Below are 22,490 nucleotides of genomic sequence, written 5' to 3' on the forward strand. Positions count from 1 at the left end.
CCCCAGCCCCCCTATCCTACATCCAGAGCTACAGCGTCAGGATGCTTTCTGGACACAAAGTCCGCATCCTACCCCAGCCCAGCTCATTGCCCCGTCGCTGGCCCTGCTCAACCGGAGCGGAACCCACGCTCCTCCACTCACCAGAGCACCTCACCCCGGCGTCCTCCTCGTGCTTGCAGTCGTTCTGCCCCCAGGGCTCCGCAGCACAGACCCACAGGGAGGGCTCGCTGCCCCTGCACTGCACCTCATCCAGCCAGATGCTCCCGTTCCCAGGGCCAAACGCTGTACTTCCCAGGGCTTCCAGGGCGTGGCCACAGCCCAGCTGCTGACACACCACCTCGGCCTCTGCCAGGCTCCAGGAGTCATCACACACTGTGCCCCAGGAGCCGCTGTGCCAAACCTCCACGCGCCCTGAGCACTGGGTGCCTCCTCCCCGGAGTCGGAGCTTCTCTTTGTCTGAAAGGACAGCAGCCCCTCCTGTTACCTCCCGTGGTGGAAAGTCAGGAGCCCCTGGGAGCCACAGGTGCAGTGGGAGAGGCTGACGTACCTGTGCAGGGGGCAGCAGTTGGACAGCTCTTGGTTCTACTTCCTGCAGAAGCAAACAATGGGAAGCACTGAATCAGGGACAGCTGGGGGTGCTCTCATCCCCGAACAAGATTATCCAGCGTCCTTGGCTCAGTTCAAAGGATGAGTCAAAACACAGGCTTCATCGTCTACTGGGCTGAGACATTCCCTGGATCTTATCACCAGCTGAAATGACTTTATCTGTTCACCTGTTTATCACTCTCCACACCCCACAACAAATATAAACACAGACATCTACACAAACTCACACAAACCCCTAAATGAAAGCCCTCCTCGAAGAAGGACCTTCATATCTTGTTCACCTTGTGTTTCTGCTGTTAGGACCGTGCCCTGCACTGCGTATGCACTCATTCAAGTATGTGTGGGGAACCTTCTCTAAGTACTGCGATAGGGGCTTGATGTTTACTGAGTGAAGAAATAGATAAATAAAATCCAGTGGCATGTAATTCCTTTAAATTCTTGCTCATCAGTAAGATAATAAAGGAAATACAAATTAATATTAATGGTTTGAGGTAACAGAGAAGAGATATTTTAAAAAATAATGAGTCCAGAATCACAGATTAGTTTATATTCAATAATACATTTATACATTTTAGAGGGAAATTATATAACAGACTCTAAACATTTTTTATCTATTGTTCAGTATGACATATGGGCAGGCAAAGAGATTACTACAGGGAGAGGACACTTTTTTTAAAAAAGAAAAAGATAGTTTTCCTTTTTTTTAAGGGATGGTAGGTAAGTAGACAAATTGCTAGGGAGTGTCAGTGAGACTCAGATAAACACACTGAGAAACACTGTGTTAAGAGGACACAGAGATGAAACATAGGACAAAAAAACTACATAAACGTATAGAAGATGAAGGAAATAGATATAAATTCAAAACAATGCAAGAACACAGACATATACACCATATTTGCGATGAAATGTCAGAATTGGCTTATCCTTTCCGTGTCACCCCATCAGACCTTCTCTGCCCGAAGCAGTGAGACATGTCCAGAAACCATGGCAGGACCTGTTCTGGGGGGTTGTTCACTTTCAGGATTGGAGAACTCACTACCTCTCAATTCATCGCGTTTGACTTTAGGAAATTATGATCCACATAAGGTCTTAGAGTTTAATATCCCTTCAACCTTCCACAGGAACCAGAAACAGGGATGAGGAAAGAGACGCAAGGAAGGGAGGGAGATTCTTTCTACCTTTAAAATATCTATTACCACCCTCCACCTCTGCTGTGGATTTCAGACAACTCCCAGCATATCATCCAGCATATACCTGAATGAGGTGTGTGTATGTGTGGGGGTGTGGAAGAGAAAGAGGGAGAGAAGGAGGGAGACAGAGACACAAAGAATGGGGGACAAAACGTTGAACAAAGGGAAAACACTGAGAAACTGCAAAAGAAGGAAGGAAGGAAAGGATGAAGGGAAGCAAAGAAGGAGGGAAGGAAGGAAGGAAGGATGGAAGGGGGAAGGAAGGAAGGAAGAAAGAAACCAGCAGCAAAGCACTTGTCATCCTTATGTCCACCTTCAAGTGTCTCAGGATGAGACTTGTGGGCTTTTGTAAGCTTATTGGTCTTGGCATTTCTATATGGTTTGGCTTTAGATAATAGTCAAGTTATTGAGAAATCCCAGCATATTCAATCTAGATATGAAGACAACTGGAAATGATTAGTCCTAGAAAGTAACTTGACAATATCTATTAAAATTTGTTTGTGTTTCTATCTATGCACATGTGTACATGGACATGTGCCTGTGTGTGTATGTATGTGTGTATATATATATCCTTTGATCTAATAATATCAACATTTGCAGTAATCTTAAGTAGTAAACTCAATGGTGTATAGCGATACAGGTACAAAAATCCTTACTACAAAATTATTTGTAGAGGGGGGAAAGTTAAAAGCAATCAAATTGCCAATAAATGGGCAAATGGTCATATGAACTGGAGTACCAACCTCTCATGAATGAAATATTAAACCATTGCTTTACAAATGAGTTAGCACTACCTGGAGGAATATCCATGAGATTTAAGTGATAAAAAGCGAATTTAACAATAATGTGTATTGTATAATCCCAACCTTGCGAAAATAAATAACCATACACCTTCAATTTAAACTCTTTTATGGGCATATGAGTTTACATATGTTTATATGAAAGTGGAGGAATTTGCAGAATAGCATATATCAGTCCATTCATCTTGTTTGCATCGGGAGGATACGGATGGACAAGAGGTCATGAGATGTGATTCATTTATCTTTTTATGTTTTATATGTCTTCTCTATTTACAATAAGTTAGTAATGTCTTTGAAATTTAGATGCAAGAGAAAGGACCTGGTCTCTCTCTAAACATAAAACAAACTAGTGGAAAAGACACAAGTTCTCTAGTGCCAAGCATGGCACAAGTCTAGCAGGAGGAAGAGACACAGAGACAGGCAAAAGGGGACATAAGGGCTGGCCATCCCTTCATGCCCCTAGTATTCTTTAATCTGGCAGTATTGTTTTTTTCCTTGGGGATCATCACATGGGTGATATTCCCTTATGCTACTTGTACCGAGAGTGAGCCCAGACCTGCTGCCTTCTAACCTCCATCCATCACCAGGGTCCTGCCTCTGGAGCAGCTCTGGCAAGTCTCCTCCCTCTTCTGTGGGAAAGTCCTTCAAAGCCTGAGGTAAATAATCCATCTACACCTACTCTGGAATTCATGCTAACTGGTCTGATTATAGACTCCCTCTGACATGATATCCAGTCATTTTTGCACTTGGACACAATGCACTAGGACAATGAAATGTGCCAGCATCCCTTTTAAAGGAGGTTTGCCCTACAGTGCATCAATGAATTGATCAACCTGGTAATTAAAATAAATGTACTCCCAACATTGAATACAACACTCCAGCACTTTACTTTTAATTCTTTGCTCTTCACTGTTTCTCAGAGGAGATGTGTGTATTTTTCACCATTACCTTATTTTTTATACTTTTATTTTTGATTTGCATCCCCACTCTCAAAAGTGTTCTCATTAGGACATTCAATGACAAACACTGAGCTAAATCTACTGGGCACTTTTCAGTTCTCATTTACTTCCTGCCACAGTAGAACTTAACATATATGACCACACCCTTTCCTTGAAAATGTTTTTGAAGCTGACATCCAAACACAGCATTGCCTGGGTTAGTTCTCTGCTGCTCTTCACTGGACTCCCTGCCAGTCCATGCACTGTACTACCTAGCTTTCAAACGTTAGTGTTCATTGGATTCTGTCTTAAAGAGTTTATTTTTCCAATGATCTCATGTATCCCTATCTAAACACCTCTATGGTAACTCCCAAATTTCTCTCTCCCAACTGGATTTCCTTTCAAAACTCAAATGGCATAGTTCTAAATGCCTAATGACATCTCCACTTAAGTGTCTCATCTACTTGGAATGTAATGTAACCAAAACTGAGTCCATGGGATTCTTCCCATGAGCTTCTGTATTTCCTGTACTAAGAACAGGCACTACCACCCTTCTAGCAGTCACCCTTGACTCCTCCAAGATATCCCAAGTCACCATTACACAATCTGCATTTCCCCTGCAATAATCTTTTATTTCTCCTGTACTCAAGACATATTTTCTTCATGCAAAACTCCTTAATTTATCTCCCAGCCGAAAAACCTTTTAATTAGTTTTGATTACACCCTCATGAAAATATTTTTAATTTGGACCACACAATCAAAAAGATTATTCTTCATTCAACTACTGTTGATTATCTACTGTAATGCCAGGTACTGTCCCTGCACTGGATATACACTGGTGAATACCACAGTCAGTCAGCCAAAGTCCTTCAGGGTATTGTATTTTACAAAAAAAATAAGAGAGATGGATAATAAATATGAAAAAGGTCATTTCACATAGTAATAAACTATGGAAAGCATTAAAATGTGCTGTAAAATGCAAATTAGTTTAGGTAGAGGAATTGGAACCCTACAAGAGGGACTGAGAAAAGCAATCCGTGTGCTCAGGGATAACCACGGAGTGTCAGAAGTATGTCATAAAGAGTCTGGGGAGAGGTAACAGCAGTTAGGTGGATATAAGGGCCTCAGCAAGGAGATGATATTGAAAGTGATGGATGAATGATGAGAAGTTGACAGGCAAGCAAATCAGATAGAACAGCTGGTGCGAGGTCTTAAGATGGACACAGCAACTGTCTGGTAAGAGAATACTGAGGTGGTAAAGGATGGTGACACCTTCCCTTACTGCCCTTTCTGCCTATTTTAACGAGATGGTTTTCTTGGGTCCTGCCTCCCAGAGGTGTCTGGCTCTGCTCATCACTCCGTGGTAATCCTGCAGCACAGCCTCTCACCCTCTTTCTGCTCTGGCCAGGATGCAATTTTCTCAGTACCTCTAAGACACCACGTTTCCTCCTATATGAGGATTTACACTGACCAAAAAGATCTCTCCACTTTCTTCCTTTAAAAAACCCTTACTCATCCTTCAGTTCTCCGGGTAAGCATGATTTCTTCTTTTGCCCCAGTCACACACTTCCATAGCACTATCTCGACTTCACGACTCTTGAAATTCCTGTCTAACAGGAGATTTCCACACTGGATTGTAAGAGTCATGAGAGCACTGACTATATCTTTTCTCTTCTCTGTCCTCTTGCCTGGAATATAAATTTTTACCTACAAGACACTCAGTTGCAATCGACCAGCAAACTGTCTTGAGAATTAGTCTAGCTGCTGTAGATGCAATTCAGAGTAAAACACCCAGCGTTTACGAGACAGAGCAATCAGGACTGATTCTCTGCTCTGTCCCTACTTACGTTAAGGTATTGGGCATATCAATAACTACTCGTAGTTACTTAACAATTGCTAAGAAAGTCTGAGTATTATTTATGCTTCCCACAGTTCAGCCCAATCTCCCTGGTATTTTTCACATAAACTGTTGTCAGCCCAGGTTTACTTTTACCTTTGACACAATATAGATTAGATAATCTTTATCCAAACATCATTTTGAAGATTCAACTTGCAGTCATCACTTAGATTGGAAAATATAAAATCTCATTAGCAACATCCTACAATGAATGGTGGGACGTAGAAACAGGCAGTAAGTCACCTGCACAGGAGATGTAAGCTTCCTCCTTTGGAGAACAGGAATCGTATTTCCAAGGGTCAGAAGGACACTCCCAGAGAGAGGTATCAGTTCTCCGACATTGGATTAAATCTACCCATCGGGGTCTAGAACCTTCCCTTAAGGCAACAGAAGTGTCCAATTGTCCCATGTCCCCACAGCCAAGCTGGCTGCAGACGATGGACAAGGTGATCTCGTCCATGCGGCTGCGGCAGACACTGCCCCAGGTCCCGTTGTAGAAGACTTCCAGCCACCCGGCACACTCCTGGTCCTCGCTCACCATCCTCAGGGCCAGGAACTCTAAAATTGAAAGGGGAAACAGGGCACAGTTGACACTTCACTCAACGATCTGGGTGTTCCTCTCTCCCAGAAATTGTCAACACTCATCCCTGACCATGCTGAGGAGATACTCAGTAGGTGACAAGACTGAAATTTGTCTCCCTTTTACCTGACTTTGTCCATTTGTGTCTGTCTGTCTATTTCTACCACAATGATGTGATGGAAAATGAACTGAGAGGAACACTCATCTGGGCACCCTGCAGGGAGGGGGAGCTGAATCCCACTTCCTGAAAAACCCGTGGAAGAGGATGTGAAAGGGATGTGGATAGTAGGGAGGCAGGCAGAAGAGTGGACCCCCCACAGACGTCCACATCCCAGTCCCTGAAACCTGTGAAAATGCTACCTTATCTGGCAAAAGGGATTTTACAGATATGATTAAGTCAGGGGCCATGGGATAGTCAGATTAAGCTGGGATATTGTGGATTAACATGTGAGCCCAATCTAATGGCACTTGCATTTCCACTATCCTTGAAATTGGAATCCTTTCCCTGACTGTGAATAGAGGGAGATGAGACATGGAAGAAAGATCGGGGGGAGGCAAGGTTGTCTGTCTGAAGAAAAAGAGAAGGAGCTCTGAGCCAAGGAATTCATGCCGCCTTTAGAAACTAGAAAAGGCTGAGGAATTCTCCCCAGAGGCTCCAGGTAGAACGCAGCCCTGTGGACACCTTGGTGTCAGCCCACCATGACCCCTGTCAGACGTCTAACCTGCACAAAGGTAAAATACTACACCCCTGATTTTTTTTAACTACTCAATACGTGGTGTCATTACAATACCAGTAGGGTCTCCAGAATTTCCTACCAGAGGGAACTGAAGAGTGAGCCCTGCTTTCACGTGGAAACTGTAAGAAACGGCTCTGCCAGGAGATGCTGCTGAGCAGGAAGGCCCAGCCCCTCAGCCGCTGCAGGAGGACGTGAGAGCACCTGGTCTCACCCGCTGGGAAGACGGGCTCCAGGGAAGGGGCTTCCTCCTCTCGCCCTGCCAGCAACTCCCACTCAGGGCTCAGACCCCCGACCCCCAGGGCCCGCGCCCCCCCGGCCCCCCGCCTGCGGCCGAGCGCCGCGCAGACCTGAGCAGACGACCCCCGCGTCCTCCTTGTGCCTGCAGTCGTGCCGCCCCCAGCCCCGCGAAGGGCACCTCCACACGTGCGGCTCCTTCCCCGTGCAGTTCAGCTCGTCCAGCCAGATGGGCCCGGATCCCGCCCCGAAGCGAGCCAAGGGCGAGGCGTCCACGGCCTGTCCGCAGCCCAGCTGTCTGCACACCACGTGGGCATCGGTCAGGTCCCAGCCGTCATCACAGATGGTGCCCCAGGAGCCCTGGTGGAGGATCTCCACTCTGCCTGCGCAGCGGCCGCCCCCGTCCGCCAGGCGGAGCCGCCTGCTGTCTGCGGGGAGAGGCTCGTGCCAGTGGGGGGGCCTTTACACAGGGGAGGGCAGGGGTTCTAGGCCTGCGGGACCCCCACCTGAGCAGTTGGCCGGGCTCCCCTCTGAGGCTGCAGAGCCTCCTGGTTCAGACACGGAGTCGTCGCACTGGGGCAGCACCTGGGTCTGGTTTCCTGCAGGACAGCAATGACCAGAGGGTTGAAGAACAGGAAATTGAATTAAACCAAATAATGACGTGCTGATCAGGTCTGAGATGAAAGCTATAACATAGCAGTAAAGTTACCCTATTTAGAGTTCACATTCTCCATGGAGCGTTCTGTTATTGATGATGCCAGAATTTCTGTTTTAAGCCAAGTATTTCACGAAGAGTGAGTTTACAAAACCGAGAAAGTATCAATATTTGGGGCAGTGCTGTAGAGCTCCCAAGGCAGTGAGAGTATTTGGGTCCATGCTCTCAGATGTGAAAGGCAGAGGTGAGCCACCTCTTCTGAGGCCTTTGTCAACTGAAATGTAAAAGGCGAGTCTCTGAGAAGCTCATCAGAGATTCTGCAGACTCACAGAGCTCGGGGAGCACAAAGCATAATTCAGGGTCCACCAAGGAGGAGGAGCCCTGTTAACCGGAACACTTGCACCACAGAAGGAAGAGTGAACCAGACATAGACTGTTCTTCACAGGGACGGGTGCCCGGCTCCAACTACTTCGCTTTCTTTTAAATGAGGTGATCAACCCCCTAAATCAGGTGCCGGGGGGGCAGCAAAAGAAGATCCTGTGTGAAGAAGTTCTACAATTTTTCATCTACAATGTGTGTCAATCAAAAATACCAGCTATTAAAAAAAAGTTTCTCCCGTAGAGCACAGGGAACTATGTTCAATGTCGTGTAATAACCTTTAATGAAAAAAATATGAAAACGAATATATGTATGTATGTGCACGATGGGACACTGTGCTGTACACCAGAAATTGACACATTGTAATTGACTGCACTTCAATAAAAAAAAGTTAAAAAAAAAGTAACTATAAACAAAGACAATGCAAATCAAATCTGACCCATAGAAAGTAGACCAATAATAGATATAATTATAGAAATCAATCAAATATAAGGCAAAGACACAGAAAAAATCATTAAGCCTCATTTTTCTGAAAAAACATAAAATTCATCATTCAACAAGGGGGGAAAAAAAAGAAAGGGAAGGAGGGTATAGCTCTGTGGTAGAGCGCATACGTAGCATGAACGAGGTCCTGGGTTCAGTCCCCAGTATTTCCAGAATAAAAATAAATAATAAAAAAATAAATAAAAACCTAATTACCCCTCCAAAAATGAAGAAAAGAAACAAAAAAGATCTATTACTACAGAACATATACACATTAAAAAGAGGTTAAGAGGATATTACGAATAATCTTTTGTCAGTGCTTTTGGCTTTTTTTCCCCCAACATATGTTTAAATTTGATATGTTTATGTATTATAATACTAATAGCAGTGTAGCTTTGGCTAACACCTCTGTCACATCACATAATTATCCTTTCTTTTTTACAATGAGAACATTTAAGAGCTAGTCTCTTAGACATTTTGAAGTTTATAATTCAGTATTGTTGACTACAATCACTATTCTGTACCTTAGATCACCAGAATCTATTCATCTGCTAATTCCATACCCTCTAACAAATCCTTACTCCCCCACCTCCCAGTCCATTGTGACCACCATTCTACTCTCTGTTTTTACAAGTAAGGCTTTTTAAGATTCCACATAAAAATGATACACAATATTCTTCTTTCTCCGTATAATCTACCTTACTAAACACAATGCCCTCAAGGTCCATCCATGTTATCACCAATGGCAGGAGTCTCTTCTTTCTCGTGGTTGAATAATGTTACTCTGTGTGTGTGTGTGTGTGTGTGTGTGTGTGTGTATCACATGTTCTTTATTCATTTATGTGTTGAAGGACACATGACTTTTTTGTGTATCGTGGCTATTGTAAATAATGCTGCAATGAACATGGGAGTGCAGATGTATTTTCAATATCCTATATCATTTCCTTGAGTCCACACCCAGAATTAGGATTGCTAGAGTATACGGTAGCTCTATTTTTTAATTTTGGAGGAAACTCCGTACTGTTTTCCATAGTGGTTGAATCAATTTACATTCCCACCAACAGTGCACAGGGTTCACTTGTCCACATTTCCTCACCTACATTTGTATCTTGTCTTCTGGATGATAGTCTCTCTAAATGCTATAAGGTAACATCTCATTGTGGTTTTGATTTGCATCTCACTGATGATTGGTGATGTGGAGCAACGTTCATGTATCTGTTGGCCATTTGAATGTCTTCTTTGGAAAATCTTTAATCAGTTCCTCTGCCCAATTTCACACAGATTGTTTGGGTTTCTGCTATTGAGTTGTAGAGTTCTTTTAAAACATATTTTGGATATTAACCCTGATCTTCTATAGGTTTTACAAATATTTTCTCCCGTTCTGCATGTTGCCTGTTGACCATCCAATTGTTTCTTGGTATAAGATATTGCATCCCACAACTTTCACAGAGGTACTTTTGATCATGGATGTATGGTTAATTCGTTGTTAAAAACAAGTGCAAAAAGGAGAGACATCTTAAACCACCATGATGCTGATGTCACTTCCACTTTGCAAGACATTTAAACATTTAGCAAAAAGTGGAGAAATTCTTTGAAAAGCACCACATGAAATGACGTAAGAACTAATAGAAAATATGACTAATCTTGATTTATTAACAGTACTGAATTTATAATTTAATCTTTCTACTATAAAAACACAAAAAGCAAACAACCTCAAGCTCATATGTATTTCAGAGTAAACAGTTAATAATATTGCATGAGATTAAAATTTCCTGAATTTTAATGAGTATCTTTGTACTTAAGAAATACATGCTGTGGTACCTAGTAAAGGAATCTGATGTGTATAGTAATTCTCAAATGGTTCAGAGCGGGGAAAAACTCTTCACTGAGGTATACACTTATTGCTTATCCATTGTTCTCTATGATTATACTTAAATACCTATGTTTATTTTAAAAATATTATTCCCCTTAATGCTTCTCGCCCTGATCTCAAAAAATGAATGAATGAGTGATGAATAAAACATATTTCATCATAAAATATCTAACTTTTGAAGCCATTTTCCCCTCATTCTCTGCTCTTGGGGACATTTTCCACAAGGAGCATCCTGAGTACCAGTCAGCCCCTCCCTCTCTCACCTGAGCAGATCACAGAGGCTGTGTTTCCGTGGGCACAGTCAGGAGCACCCAGGGCAGTCAGCGGGCAATTCCACAAGAAGGACTCAGCCCCTGAGCAGTGAAATCGGGCTTTCCAGATCGGATCACTTCCTGCAACTAAGTATGGTCCTGTGGGGATGGAGGTGGCGACTCCACAGCCGAGCTGACGACAGATAACATGGGCGTTGGCCATGGTCCAGTGGGAGGCACAGAGCGCTCTCCATCCTCCAGAAATATTCATCTCCACTCGTCCCTCACACTGAGACGTGTCATTTTTCATGAGCCGCACTTCTGTGTATGCTGGTAGAAAAGACAGGAGCTCAGCAAAATCTCATGTTTTTCTTACCTGACCAGGATGTGCAATGAGGTTAGAGTCCTGATCCACATCTCACCTGAACAGACAACTTGAACAGCTCCACTGTGGTGGCAGGTTCCTCCTGGACAGGGCACCCTGGGGCAGGACCAGAGCTCAGACTCCTCCCCGGTACACCCAAACTGTTCCTCCCAGACTCGCCCATCTGACCTTCTGAAGGGCATGTGTCCCAGGACAGACACAGCCTTGCCACAGCCCAGATCTGCACAGATGACCTGGGCTGTGAGGAAGGTAAAGTTCCCGTCAGACACTGTAGTCCAGTCTTCTTCAGAACGCACTTCTACTTGCCCTGAGCAGGGTCCGTGCCCTCCAACAAGATGCACAAATCCTAAGAGAAACAAACAAATAAACCTAGTAAGTGTTCATGATCTTCTTGGTAATTGGAAAAAGACATGTCACAGGCAATGGTGTGGAAGCAAAAGCTTTTTTTTTCCCCCCAGACGTCGGGCATGGAGCGGGAATTTGAAAGTGAGTGTTACAACTGCATTTTCATAAACCAGTTTCTGTAGAGAAATCCAGAAGAATTTGCAGAGGCAGTTTGGAATGGCTGAATCCCAAAAACATATATAATGAGAATGGTTAGAAATGTGAATCCCTTATCTAGAGGTTTGGAAACTACAGGGCTCAAGACAGGTCATCCAGAATGACTGAATACCAGGAACATACATTTCAGAGCATTGGTTGGAGAAGTGAATTTCTCATTTAGGATCCTGGGACCTACAGAGCCCACGTCAGTAATGCATAAACACGTGCACACTCAAACTTGAGTACAGAGATATGAAGAATAGAATCAACCCACAGGGACCTGGGCTGTCAAAGTAGAGACCCATCATCCAGACTAAGTTAGAAAACCATTCTGAGACTCGTGAGGTTAATATTCTGATCAGTTTCTCTCCCAAGAGCCAATCCTCCAGTGACTTAAGGTAGAGAAAATCCCGAGGACTGGATCCATGAGTGCACGTTGACCTGCAGACAGATGATGGCTCAAGAGAAAAAATACACACATTATAACCAATCCACTTTTATTGTATCAAGTTTTGTTTTTCTGACAATATTTGGTGACAAAACATTCCCATGAATTTCTTAGGTGACCCAAAAGGGGAAAAAGATGAATCTGTCAAGTTGTGTTGTGAAAGCTCAGAGAGCCACAGGAGAGAGACGGGGTGGTCCTAGTCATTTCTCTTGATAACCTAGCAGTTGTTGTAAACATTAAATAGGTGCAGCTTTTTGTATGTCAATCACACCTCAATAAACTAGCTTCAAAATGAAAGTCGTTATTTTCTTAGGGCCCTAAATGAGTATTATCAAAGATCTGCAGAAAGTGAGACTGGAAAAGATCCCTTTTCCAATGATCGTCCCTGACAGAACACAAAAGAGCTGATTGGCACTGGCTGCTAAGGGCTTATTGCAAGTGTTCTTTGGGCCCCCCCATCCCATCATCCCATCAGATTAGATGGTCCTCTTCTAGCACCCAACCACAAGCATTAGGGAATTCACTGTGATATCTGATCTCTTCCTCCATTCCAGCTGTTCTGATGGGATTCATGTCTTGGACATCTCATCCATCTTTGTAATAACAACTGGACACATCTCTGGGAAATACTCTGACCACCCACTCACACTCTAGGTTCACTGCTGTCTTTACTGCCTCCACCTTGGCTCCAGTCAGACACACTTAGACAGGACTGAGCACTTCTTCTGATTCACTTCCGGTTCTCTTAGCCTCATTGTCATTCATCCTTGCTTTGCTCCAGCTACTGCACTGTAAAGTTTAGAACTTCATATTTTCCTGCTGCCCCAACATCCCCACAAAAGGATGTGAGCACCCCACCCAGGTGACTAGGTGAACCAATGTGGTAAGACTAACCGCCACCAAAAATCCTGTCTTTCCCTCCCCTGACTGTGACCTAATGATGTTCAAACTCACCAGTGAAATTCCCTCATGCTTTTAGCTTATTATAACTCCACCCTGACGCCCAATATTGTCACTTATTCACAGCTCTCCACTCTCTCTTGGCTCCCCATGCTTGGCTGAGACAGCTCCCTTAGATCCTCCCCCACGTAGTCCCCATATGCTTGTGGTGACTCTGTCTCTTTAGAACCTGTGAGTACAACAAACCATGTCTGCCTGCTCCTCTCTTGTGGCCACACCTGACAGACCATCCCATGAAAGAATAACAAACAGCTACCATGATGGAACTAAGCATAGAAGTACAAGTCAGCAGTTGTACCTGTAAGAAACTTTGACCTCAGCTCCCTGCCTCTTATGACACATCACAGAGCCCGGAGGGGTCTAGTGGTTCACAAGTCTAGAGTCTTTACTGCTTGGGGCCAAACAAACCCTTATTCTCCCTCGAGCACCTAATTCTCTAGAATCTCATGTGACTGCAGTCTTCACACAAGTACACTCTAAAAGCTGTGACCTGGTAGTCCCATTGTTATTCTGGGAATGAGACTGGGGCTTTTCCTGCTGGGGATGCCCTCCCAGACCAGACAGGTCTTACCTGAGCAGACTGCTCCGATATCCTGGTCATGAGACATGATATGATCATAATTTTTGACCTCAGCAGCAGTACAGTCATTGAGATTAAAAGTTACTCCTGCTTCTGTGTTGTTGCATTGAAGGGAGAAAGTCCAAATGGGGCCAACGGTTGGTCCAAAATAAACTCCTCTGGGGGCATCAACAGCATGGCCACATTTCAGGTGACCACACACTATTTCTGCAGCATCCAGGAACCAGTATTCAAAATACACCATGCCCCATGTTCCTTGGTGCTTCATTTCCACTCTCCCCTCACAGCGGTGGCGTCCACCCTTCAGCCTCACCTCCAGAGCTGCAAGAAAGACACAGACACAGAACACAAGACACAGGAGAGATTTTAGCAGACAAAGCAGTAATACAAACATTAAAAAATGAGCTCTCTTAGGGGAAAAAAATAATCCCTGTGTAGAGCATTTGCTTATTTCTGTGGTGTAATTTCCCACAGTGGCATCGCTGAACACGAACCTGGGAAGGGATGCACTCAATTATTTCTCTCAAGCCTGTAGAGCCCAGTTCCAGGGACATGAGCCCAGTCCTTCAGAGGACTCTGGATGCTGCCCTCCCAGGAGACATGCCCAGACCCCCTGTCTCAGTTACAGCTCACGGCCCATGATGCCAGGGAGAAAGCTTCCCTCGCCTTCTCTTTCCCATCGGGGGCACTCTCATCTAGCTTAGGAACAGAGGACTGTGATAAGCAGCCTCTAAAATGTCCCTACTATGCCTTCGTCTGGGTATTCATGTCCCTGTGTGATCCCCCACACTTGACTGCACCTCATAACATGCATCCAACAAATGGGATCTGGCAAAAGTAACGAGTTCTCACTTAAGAGATTAGCTTTTAAGACGACTCTCGTTTCTCCCTTGTTGCCCTATCTTGCTCCCTCTCTTGCTCTGATGAAGCCAGCTGCCACGGTGTCCGCTGTGTGTGGAGAGACCCGCATGGTAAGGGACTGAGGGAGGCCTCAGTAAACTGAAACAGCTCAATAATGAGGAAAGAGATTGAATCAGTACTTAGACATCTCCCAAAAAGAGAAAAGGCCAGGAATAGGTGTTTCCATTGGTGAATTCTACCAAATATTTAAGAGGAAATAATGCTTATCCTTTGTAAACTCTTCCAAAAAACTGAAGAAGAGACACTTCCAAAGTCATTTTACATGGCCAGCATTAACCTGAGACCAAAGCCGTGTAAGGACACTCCAAGGAAAGAAAGTTATAAGCCGATGTCCTTGATGAATATAAATGCAAACATTCTCAACAAATTTAGCCAACTGAATTCAAAACCACATTAAAAGGATTAAACACCATTATTAGATGAGATTAATTCTTAGGATGCAAGGATGGTTAAACGTATGCAAGTCAATATATGAGATACACTATATAAATAGAATGAAAGATAAAAATCATCTGATCATCTCAATAGATGGACAAAAAATCTGACAAATTTTAATATCCTTAAATTTAAAAACTTCTCAAAAACTTAGATATAGAAAGAATATTCCTCAGCATAATACAGACCATATATGAGAAGCTTAGCGTTAACATCCACACTCAATGGTGAAAGGTTGAAAGCTTTCTCTCTAAGATCAGAAATGAGACAAGGGTGTCTATTCTTACAATTCTAATTCCATTCTTATTTCATCTTTATAGTACTGGAAATCCCAGTAAGAGCAATTAAGCAAAAAAAGAAATAAAAGCATCCAAATTGGAAGGAAAGAATTAAAATCGTCTCTGTAGATGACATGATGCTATATATGTAGAAAACCTTAACACTCCAACCAAGGTTAAAAAAAGTGTTAGAACGAATAAACAAATACAGTAAAGTCACACAAGACAAAATCAACATACAGAAACCATTTGCATTTCTGTACACTAACAGTGAAACATCTGGGAAAAAATAAAGAGGACAATCTCATTAAAATTGCATCAAGAGCAATAAAATACTTAATAAATTTGCAAGGGGTGAAAAATCTTATCAAAAATATAAGACTGATGAAAGAAATTGAGGAAGACACAAATCAATGGAAAGCTATCCCATGTTCATGAATTAGAAGATTTAATATTCTTAAAATGTGCATGCCACCCAAAGCCATCTGTAAGATCAATGTAATTCCTATCAAGACCAATGGCTTTTTCACAGAAATACAAAAAAAAAAGTATAATTCATTGCAAACCACGAAAGACCTCAAATAGTCATAGCAATGTTTAAAAAAACAAAAAACAAAGCAGGATTTGTGATTCCTAACTATACAACATGACTATAGAAATCAAACCATGGAGCAATGATATGAAAATAGACACACAGACCAACAGTAGAGAATGAGGGCTCAGGAATTAACCCGTGCATATATGGTCAACTAATGTCTGACTAGCAAGCCAAGAATACTCAATGAAGAAAGAGAGTCTTTCCAATCAATGGTGTTGGGAAAACTAGATAGTTACATGCAAAAGAATGAAACTAGAACCCCTATCTTACACTACTTCTGAAAGCTAACTCAAAATGCACTAATGACTTAAATTCATTTAAGACCTGAAACCATAAAACTCTTAGGAAAAAAGTTTCTTGACGTGGATCTTGTCAATAATTTTTTGGATATGACACCTAAAGCACGAGCAACACAATCAAAATAAACAGCAAGACCACATCAAACTAAACAATTCCTGAGGAGCAAAAAAACTATCCACGAAACAAAAAGACAACCTATGGAATGGGAAAAACTACTTACAAATTACATGTCTGAGAGTGGTTAATATACAAAATATATGAGAAACTCATGAGTCAATGGCAAAAACACACACACAGAGAGACACAAAAACGACAAAACTCTGATTTTAAAATGGGCAAAGGATATAAATACACATTTTTCCCAAAGAAGATTTAAAAAATGGCCAACAGGTACATGAAAAGCTGCTCAACATCACTATCAGGAAAATGCAAATCAAAACCACGAGCTATCACCTCACACCTCTTACAATGGCTATGATCAAAAAGACAACAGATAACAGTGGTTGGCAATGATGTGGAGAAAAGGGGAAATTTGTAACATAAATTGGTACAGCCTCTATGGAAAACAGTATGGACATTTCTCAAAAAATAAAAAATAGAACGACCATGTGATCCAGAACTTCCACGTCGGGTATATACCTTAAAAAATGAAATCATGATCTTGAAGAGATACCTGCACCTCCATGATCGGCAGCATTATTCACTATAGCCAAGAAATGGGAACAACCTAATTGCTAATTGACAATTATAAGGATAAAGAAAATGTGAAAAATACTTGACGTATAGAGAGAGATTTCTAGGTATATCTACAGATTTAGATACAGGTATACACAGGCGTAGGTGGTATGGATATACACACAATGGAGTAAGTATTCAGTTGTAAAAATGAAGGAAATTGTGCCTTTGGGACAACATGGATGGACCTTGAGGGCCTTGTGCTAGATGAAATAAGACAGAGAAAAACAAATACTGTTTGATCTCCCTTATCTGTGTGTGGAATCTAAAAAAAGCCGAACCCATAGAAACAAAGAGTATGTGAATGGTTGCCTGGTCAGGGCTGGTGGGGGAGGGGGGATAGGTGAATGTGGTTAAAGTGTACTAACTTTTACTTATAAGATAAATAGGTTCTGGGGATGTAATGTACACATGACAGTAGTTGGTAATACTGGATTCTATACTTGAACGTTACTAATACAGTCAATCTTAAAAGTTCTCATTATTCACATAAAAAGCTAACTCTGTGATCCGATAGATATCATTTTGTAATCTACATATATTTCAAATCATCACATTATACAACTTACACAATATTCTATAAAAATTGTATCTCAATAAAGCTGGACAAATAGAAAAATATATAAATATAGGACAAAGCTTTTGCAAATACAGAAAAAATGACAGAGTAATACTTACGGGAGCTTAGTATATAATTCTCAACATTTGATTGTTGAAATAAACTATTTAAAATAAATCATGTTATTAAAAGTGACCTATAGGAAGCATGTATGCAAACATGGGTTTATATATTAGACATTATTAACAATAGCATACACTGTAAACAGTAAACGACTTCATTTCCAGAATGCATGGCCTCCGCTTAAATTAAACTTCTTTAAGGAAGCCTTCTCAGCTTCTCCCAGCTAGATTCAGTAACACTGCTGGTGTCCCTGCTGATGGCACTTGTCAGAGTTTATTCTAAATTCTTGTCTTGGTGCCCAGCCTCACTAGCTTTACAGGCCAGGGAGCGCTTCACTCATCACCACGGGGGCCCCAGCACCTAGTGAACTGCAAAGGCTATGAATTCAATACCCTATGAGGCTATCTGTAAATCAGTAAACACTTGTGGAATGAAAGTCTAAATAAATTCCAAAAAGCAGACATGGAAATTGCCATTGTGTCATTTAGCATGTTTCTTTCTGCGGCATTAAAATCAATGAGAAAAGAAAAAGATGTAACTCAGGAATTACATAGTAAAAGCAAAGTAAAATTAGATATAACTTCATATCCTACATAATACAACTTACATGGTTATTAGTATTATATATTTATAAAATAGATACAATCATTTATTTAAATTTGAAGTGGAAAAGAATACTCTTAATGACGCTTCGAAAGCAGAAACATAAAAGGGAAATTTTTATAGATGGTTAATATTAGAAACTTCCATGGATCTAAAAACAGAGAAAAGGTAAAGTGAAACCAATCAGCTGAGGGAAACATTGTCAGCCTAAAACATGGAACTGTTCACAGGGACAAGGACTCTGGACCCAAACTGCCTGGGTTCAAACCTTGCCTCTACTGCTTCCACCTGTCTCACCTTAGGCAAGGGGTTTCACTTTGCTTTCCCTCAGTTTTCTGATCTGCTTTTTGAGATAAATATATCCTGCCTTGTAGGCTTGCTGGGCGCTCAGATGAGCCCACGTGAGGGAATGCGGTGTGGGGTCTGGGGGGTCGGTGGCAGCAGCAGTCATAGTAGAAGGAGCCGCAATAGAAATCATGACAAGAATGACAAACATCCCAACTTAAAAAGGACAAATGTCATGAGCATGTCATTCACAAATGAAGGATTAAATTAGCTAATATATGCCAGCTTTTGCCTGCAAAACTACCAAAGATGTAAAAACTTGATAAAAAGACCATGTTGGGAAAGGTATGTGGAAATGAACATTCTGATACAGAATAGAGCTAATAAAATTCAGTGCAAACATTTCTCACAGACATTAGTCTGTGGGTCAAAAGCCTTAAAAGTATTCCTAGCCTATAAACCAGTAATTCCAATCTTAGAATGTGATCAAGAGAAACACTCGTGGATGGTCCTTACATTGAAATACAGGGAAGTTCAGAGCAGCTTTTTCCATAACAGCAAAAACATTGAAAACAAATAAATGCCAAACACAGGTGATAAGTTGAGCATGTTGACTTTCAGTCATAAAACTAAATATTTGAGACAATTAAATATTTCAGTATTATCCCTGTCATATCCTATATTTTTGTAATACTGCAGTAAAATGATTCATGTATACAAGAATAGTTAGTGGCATAGAAAAATGTCTAAAATACATTATTGATCTTAGAAACAAGTTAAAAAATAATATATCCAGAATTATCTAATCTTCAAGGTCGGTGTTATTGCGTCTAATGGTACACATTGTGCTTGGAGGTTAGGTAATTTTCTGCCAATGCCCGTCGTGGATGACAAGGTGGAGACCCCTGTAATGTGTGCCCAGCTCAGAAATCATCAGATCTTTAGAAAGACGAGGACTACCATGTAACAAGGAGCAAGCCCTTGTTGTATGAAGCAAAAGAATATATTTTTGGTAGAATAAATCTGAATGGTGTTGTTTCGAAGAAAACGAACACAGTGCTGGCTTCAGTGAAATGTTTCTGCTTCTCAAGGAATTGCTGCGGAAACTGCCTACGGTTTTCTGAGGAAGAGGCAGGGACTTGGTATCAGAACGCTCATTGCCTCCCACCGTTTCATGGGACCAAAACCTACCTCTGCACATGAGAGCCATCAGGAGGGTAATCTTCACGAGCATCTGGTCAACACTGGCGGAGCACAGACTTGGGGGGATGGGGTTTCCCAAGCAGAATTATGGGACCAAGAGAACTGAGGTTAAGGGAAGACAATGAGCACTGAGAGGAGACAGGTGTGTATGTGGTCTCAGCTGGTCCAGCACCCAAACCTGGAAGAGCCACCTCCTCCAGGCTGAAGACTAGATTTTCAGCAGCACTAACCCAGATGCCTGCTGTCCACTCGCTCAGTGGAAACCCACTCACAAGGAGAGAAAAAAGAGGGCATGAGAGGAAATGCACCCTACAAGACTCACAACGGATCCTAGGGAGTGGAAAGGACCGGTCCAGCACAGCAGGACACAGTCCCCGGGCACCGGGGCAGGGACTCGAGAAACTGTACATAAGTGGGGATGTGCATCAGCTAATCTCTATAAACAAGACGTCCCCACTCTTGGCTGCAGGGTCCTCTGACCTACAAGGGACCCTGGAGGGAGTAAGTGAGGCTGGGAGACAGGACCCCTCCCAGAGCCAGTGCTGGGCAGGCACTCGACAAGCAGAGGGGAGGCCGTGGGGGTGAAGGAGAGGAACCAGAGAGGGGCAGGCAGGTGCTAGATTATCTACGATCTGAGTACGTGCAGCTGACATGACACCCAACCGTGGGGGCTCTGGGTGTTTCACAGACCAACTGACTCAGTCCCTTCTCGGCAGCCCCGTTCCTCTCACACACCTCACACACCCTACACACAGACACACACACGCACACACACAGACACAGACACACACAGACACACAAGCACAAGCACAGAGCCTAAGGGAGCACAAGTGCACAAAACATGGAAATCCCACAGGGCAGTCCCCTACAGAGCAGGAGTGTGTGGGGAACAGCCCGGAGTCCCAGCTGAGGTCACTCGCTAGAACTACACACACTGGGGGCCACGGGGACTCAACAGATGCTCCATGAAAACAAAGGAGACAGTGGAGGGGACTGAAACTGACCCACCTCAGTCTAGACCCAATTCATTTCTCTGTAAAACCTGCTGCTATGACCAGTCGACCCTCCACAGGAGAGGAACCAATATTCACAGTCAGCGTGGTTCCTTCTTGGTCAAGAACACACGGTCTACACTGGGGCTTCAGCACCACAGCTCCAGGGACCCCTCCCTTCACCAAGGTGTCCACACCCCTGCTGTTGACCCAGGAAAGGGGGAACGCACTTACCTTGACCCCCCACCACGATGCTGAGGAGGAGAAAACACAATCCCTGAAGGGAGAGATGTCCGTTCAGAAACATCCTGACCCCCAAGTCATCAAGGGCACAGTCCCAGCTGCAAAACACCCCTGTGAGGAGGCGTCAGGGCACCGACACAGGTCTATGTAGACCCATCCCCTGACATCCTACCTCCAGACAGCCAATAGAGGCACCTTTTACCATTTCAGATGCTATCGGAGGCTTTATCTGCCACTATCTGAAGCTCGAACACCAATTAGCTTCTGACTCTTCAAAATCTCCTTATAAGAGCAACAGGGTCCTTTGCCGGGACCGGGGCTGGCGTAGAAAAGCTGCATCAACAAGCATGTGTGGCTTTCTCTCCCCCGATCATCCTGGCTGATTACCACAGTCTGTGAGATGGCTCGGAGTCAGATTATGGGAATCGGTTGGCGCGTGGAATCAAGCACTGTTCATCCCTGTGACTAAGCTCATAGCCGGAGAAGCACATCAAAGCTTGAAATACAAGAATAATTATCAGGCCAGCAGAAAATGAGGAGCAGGAGCACAGGAGATCACAGGTGAACATGGAGGGGACGAGGTGGGAACCACCACGTTGGGCAGGTGAGAGTGTTGGTCCTTCCCCACTTCTGAGGATGATCTGGAGACTGGATCCTGGGGAACAGAGGGGCTCAAGAGAACAAGGGGCTTTGACAGAACATAAGGTTTCCCTATCGGGGATCTTTCTCGGCTAGTAGAACCACTCTGCCAGCACTCACATGTCCCCGGGTGTACATGCTCCCTCTCCAGGATGAGAGGGGGGTGCAGTCTACAGAGTATTTTCATACCCGATCTCCTCCCCTCTCTGCAGCTGCCCAGGCCAGCAGTCCTGCCCTGGGGGCCAGGCTGGGGCTCAGGGGCTAGAACCATTTGGCTGACGCACTTGTACAATGTTTTCCTGCACCCACCCTTCCACTCTTTTGGAATCTCTTCTAATTCATAGCTCGATGTAGCATGATATTTAACCCCAAATCTATCTTACCTTTGCTCCCCCTAATACAGGTACTCATTCTCTTTGCATTTTTAATGCTTTTACTGTCAGTCACACCAGAGAAAGGAGCAAGGGGAGGTGGAAATAAAAAGTGCTCACAAGCTACGAATGCTCACTTGGGTAAAAGTTGCAAGTTACTGGTGCAGCACATGACACACCGTCAGCTAGCCCTTGCTAAGCATCTACTCCCCACCGCTGCATATAAGCACTGCCGTGGGCTGGGGATAAAGCAGTGAGCAAGGCAGCCCTATCCCTGATGTCACGGTGCTCACAGTCTAGCTGGGAGTGAGACGTTATACAAATATACACATAAACAAATATATGTATATATGGATTACATATATAATTATTTAACAGTGTATGTGAAAAAGTAGGAAGGAAAACCACAGTGAGTAACAAGAAGCTATGTTACGGAGTGGGGACTGCCAGGAGGTTGAACCCAGACAGGGGAAGCTGGTTTTTGGAAGGAATATCTAAACTGATATGAGAGGAGTGACTTGCAGTTGACCAGGAAAATCGAGACCATCAACTCACACCCATGGTCCCTCCCTCTGCCCTGCTGCTCCTGGAAACTATGCATTTTCTGAATTTTTTGGAATTCTATTTGTCTATTCATTTTCTATTCATATTGAAATTCTATTTTTCT

The 22,490-nt window shown here is 43.3% G+C and overlaps 1 protein-coding gene across 1 annotated transcript in view; it reads right to left on the reverse strand.

Annotated features, from left to right (window-relative positions):
* Positions 1-22,490, reverse strand: part of LOC102507671 (antigen WC1.1) — a 99,558-nt gene that overhangs the window by 3,795 nt on the left and 73,273 nt on the right. Inside the window, exons 31-39 of the mRNA XM_032472903.1 lie at positions 20,805-20,924; positions 13,530-13,859; positions 11,045-11,353; positions 10,635-10,952; positions 7,489-7,581; positions 7,096-7,410; positions 5,675-5,989; positions 548-589; positions 142-456 (exon numbers count right to left, since the gene is read on the reverse strand). Of these exons, the coding sequence (XP_032328794.1) occupies positions 142-456; positions 548-589; positions 5,675-5,989; positions 7,096-7,410; positions 7,489-7,581; positions 10,635-10,952; positions 11,045-11,353; positions 13,530-13,859; positions 20,805-20,924 (2,157 nt within the window). The remainder of the gene's footprint in view (positions 1-141; positions 457-547; positions 590-5,674; positions 5,990-7,095; positions 7,411-7,488; positions 7,582-10,634; positions 10,953-11,044; positions 11,354-13,529; positions 13,860-20,804; positions 20,925-22,490) is intronic.

The sequence above is a fragment of the Camelus ferus genome, chromosome 34, assembly GCF_009834535.1.
Source record: "Camelus ferus isolate YT-003-E chromosome 34, BCGSAC_Cfer_1.0, whole genome shotgun sequence".
NCBI lineage: Eukaryota > Metazoa > Chordata > Mammalia > Artiodactyla > Camelidae > Camelus > Camelus ferus.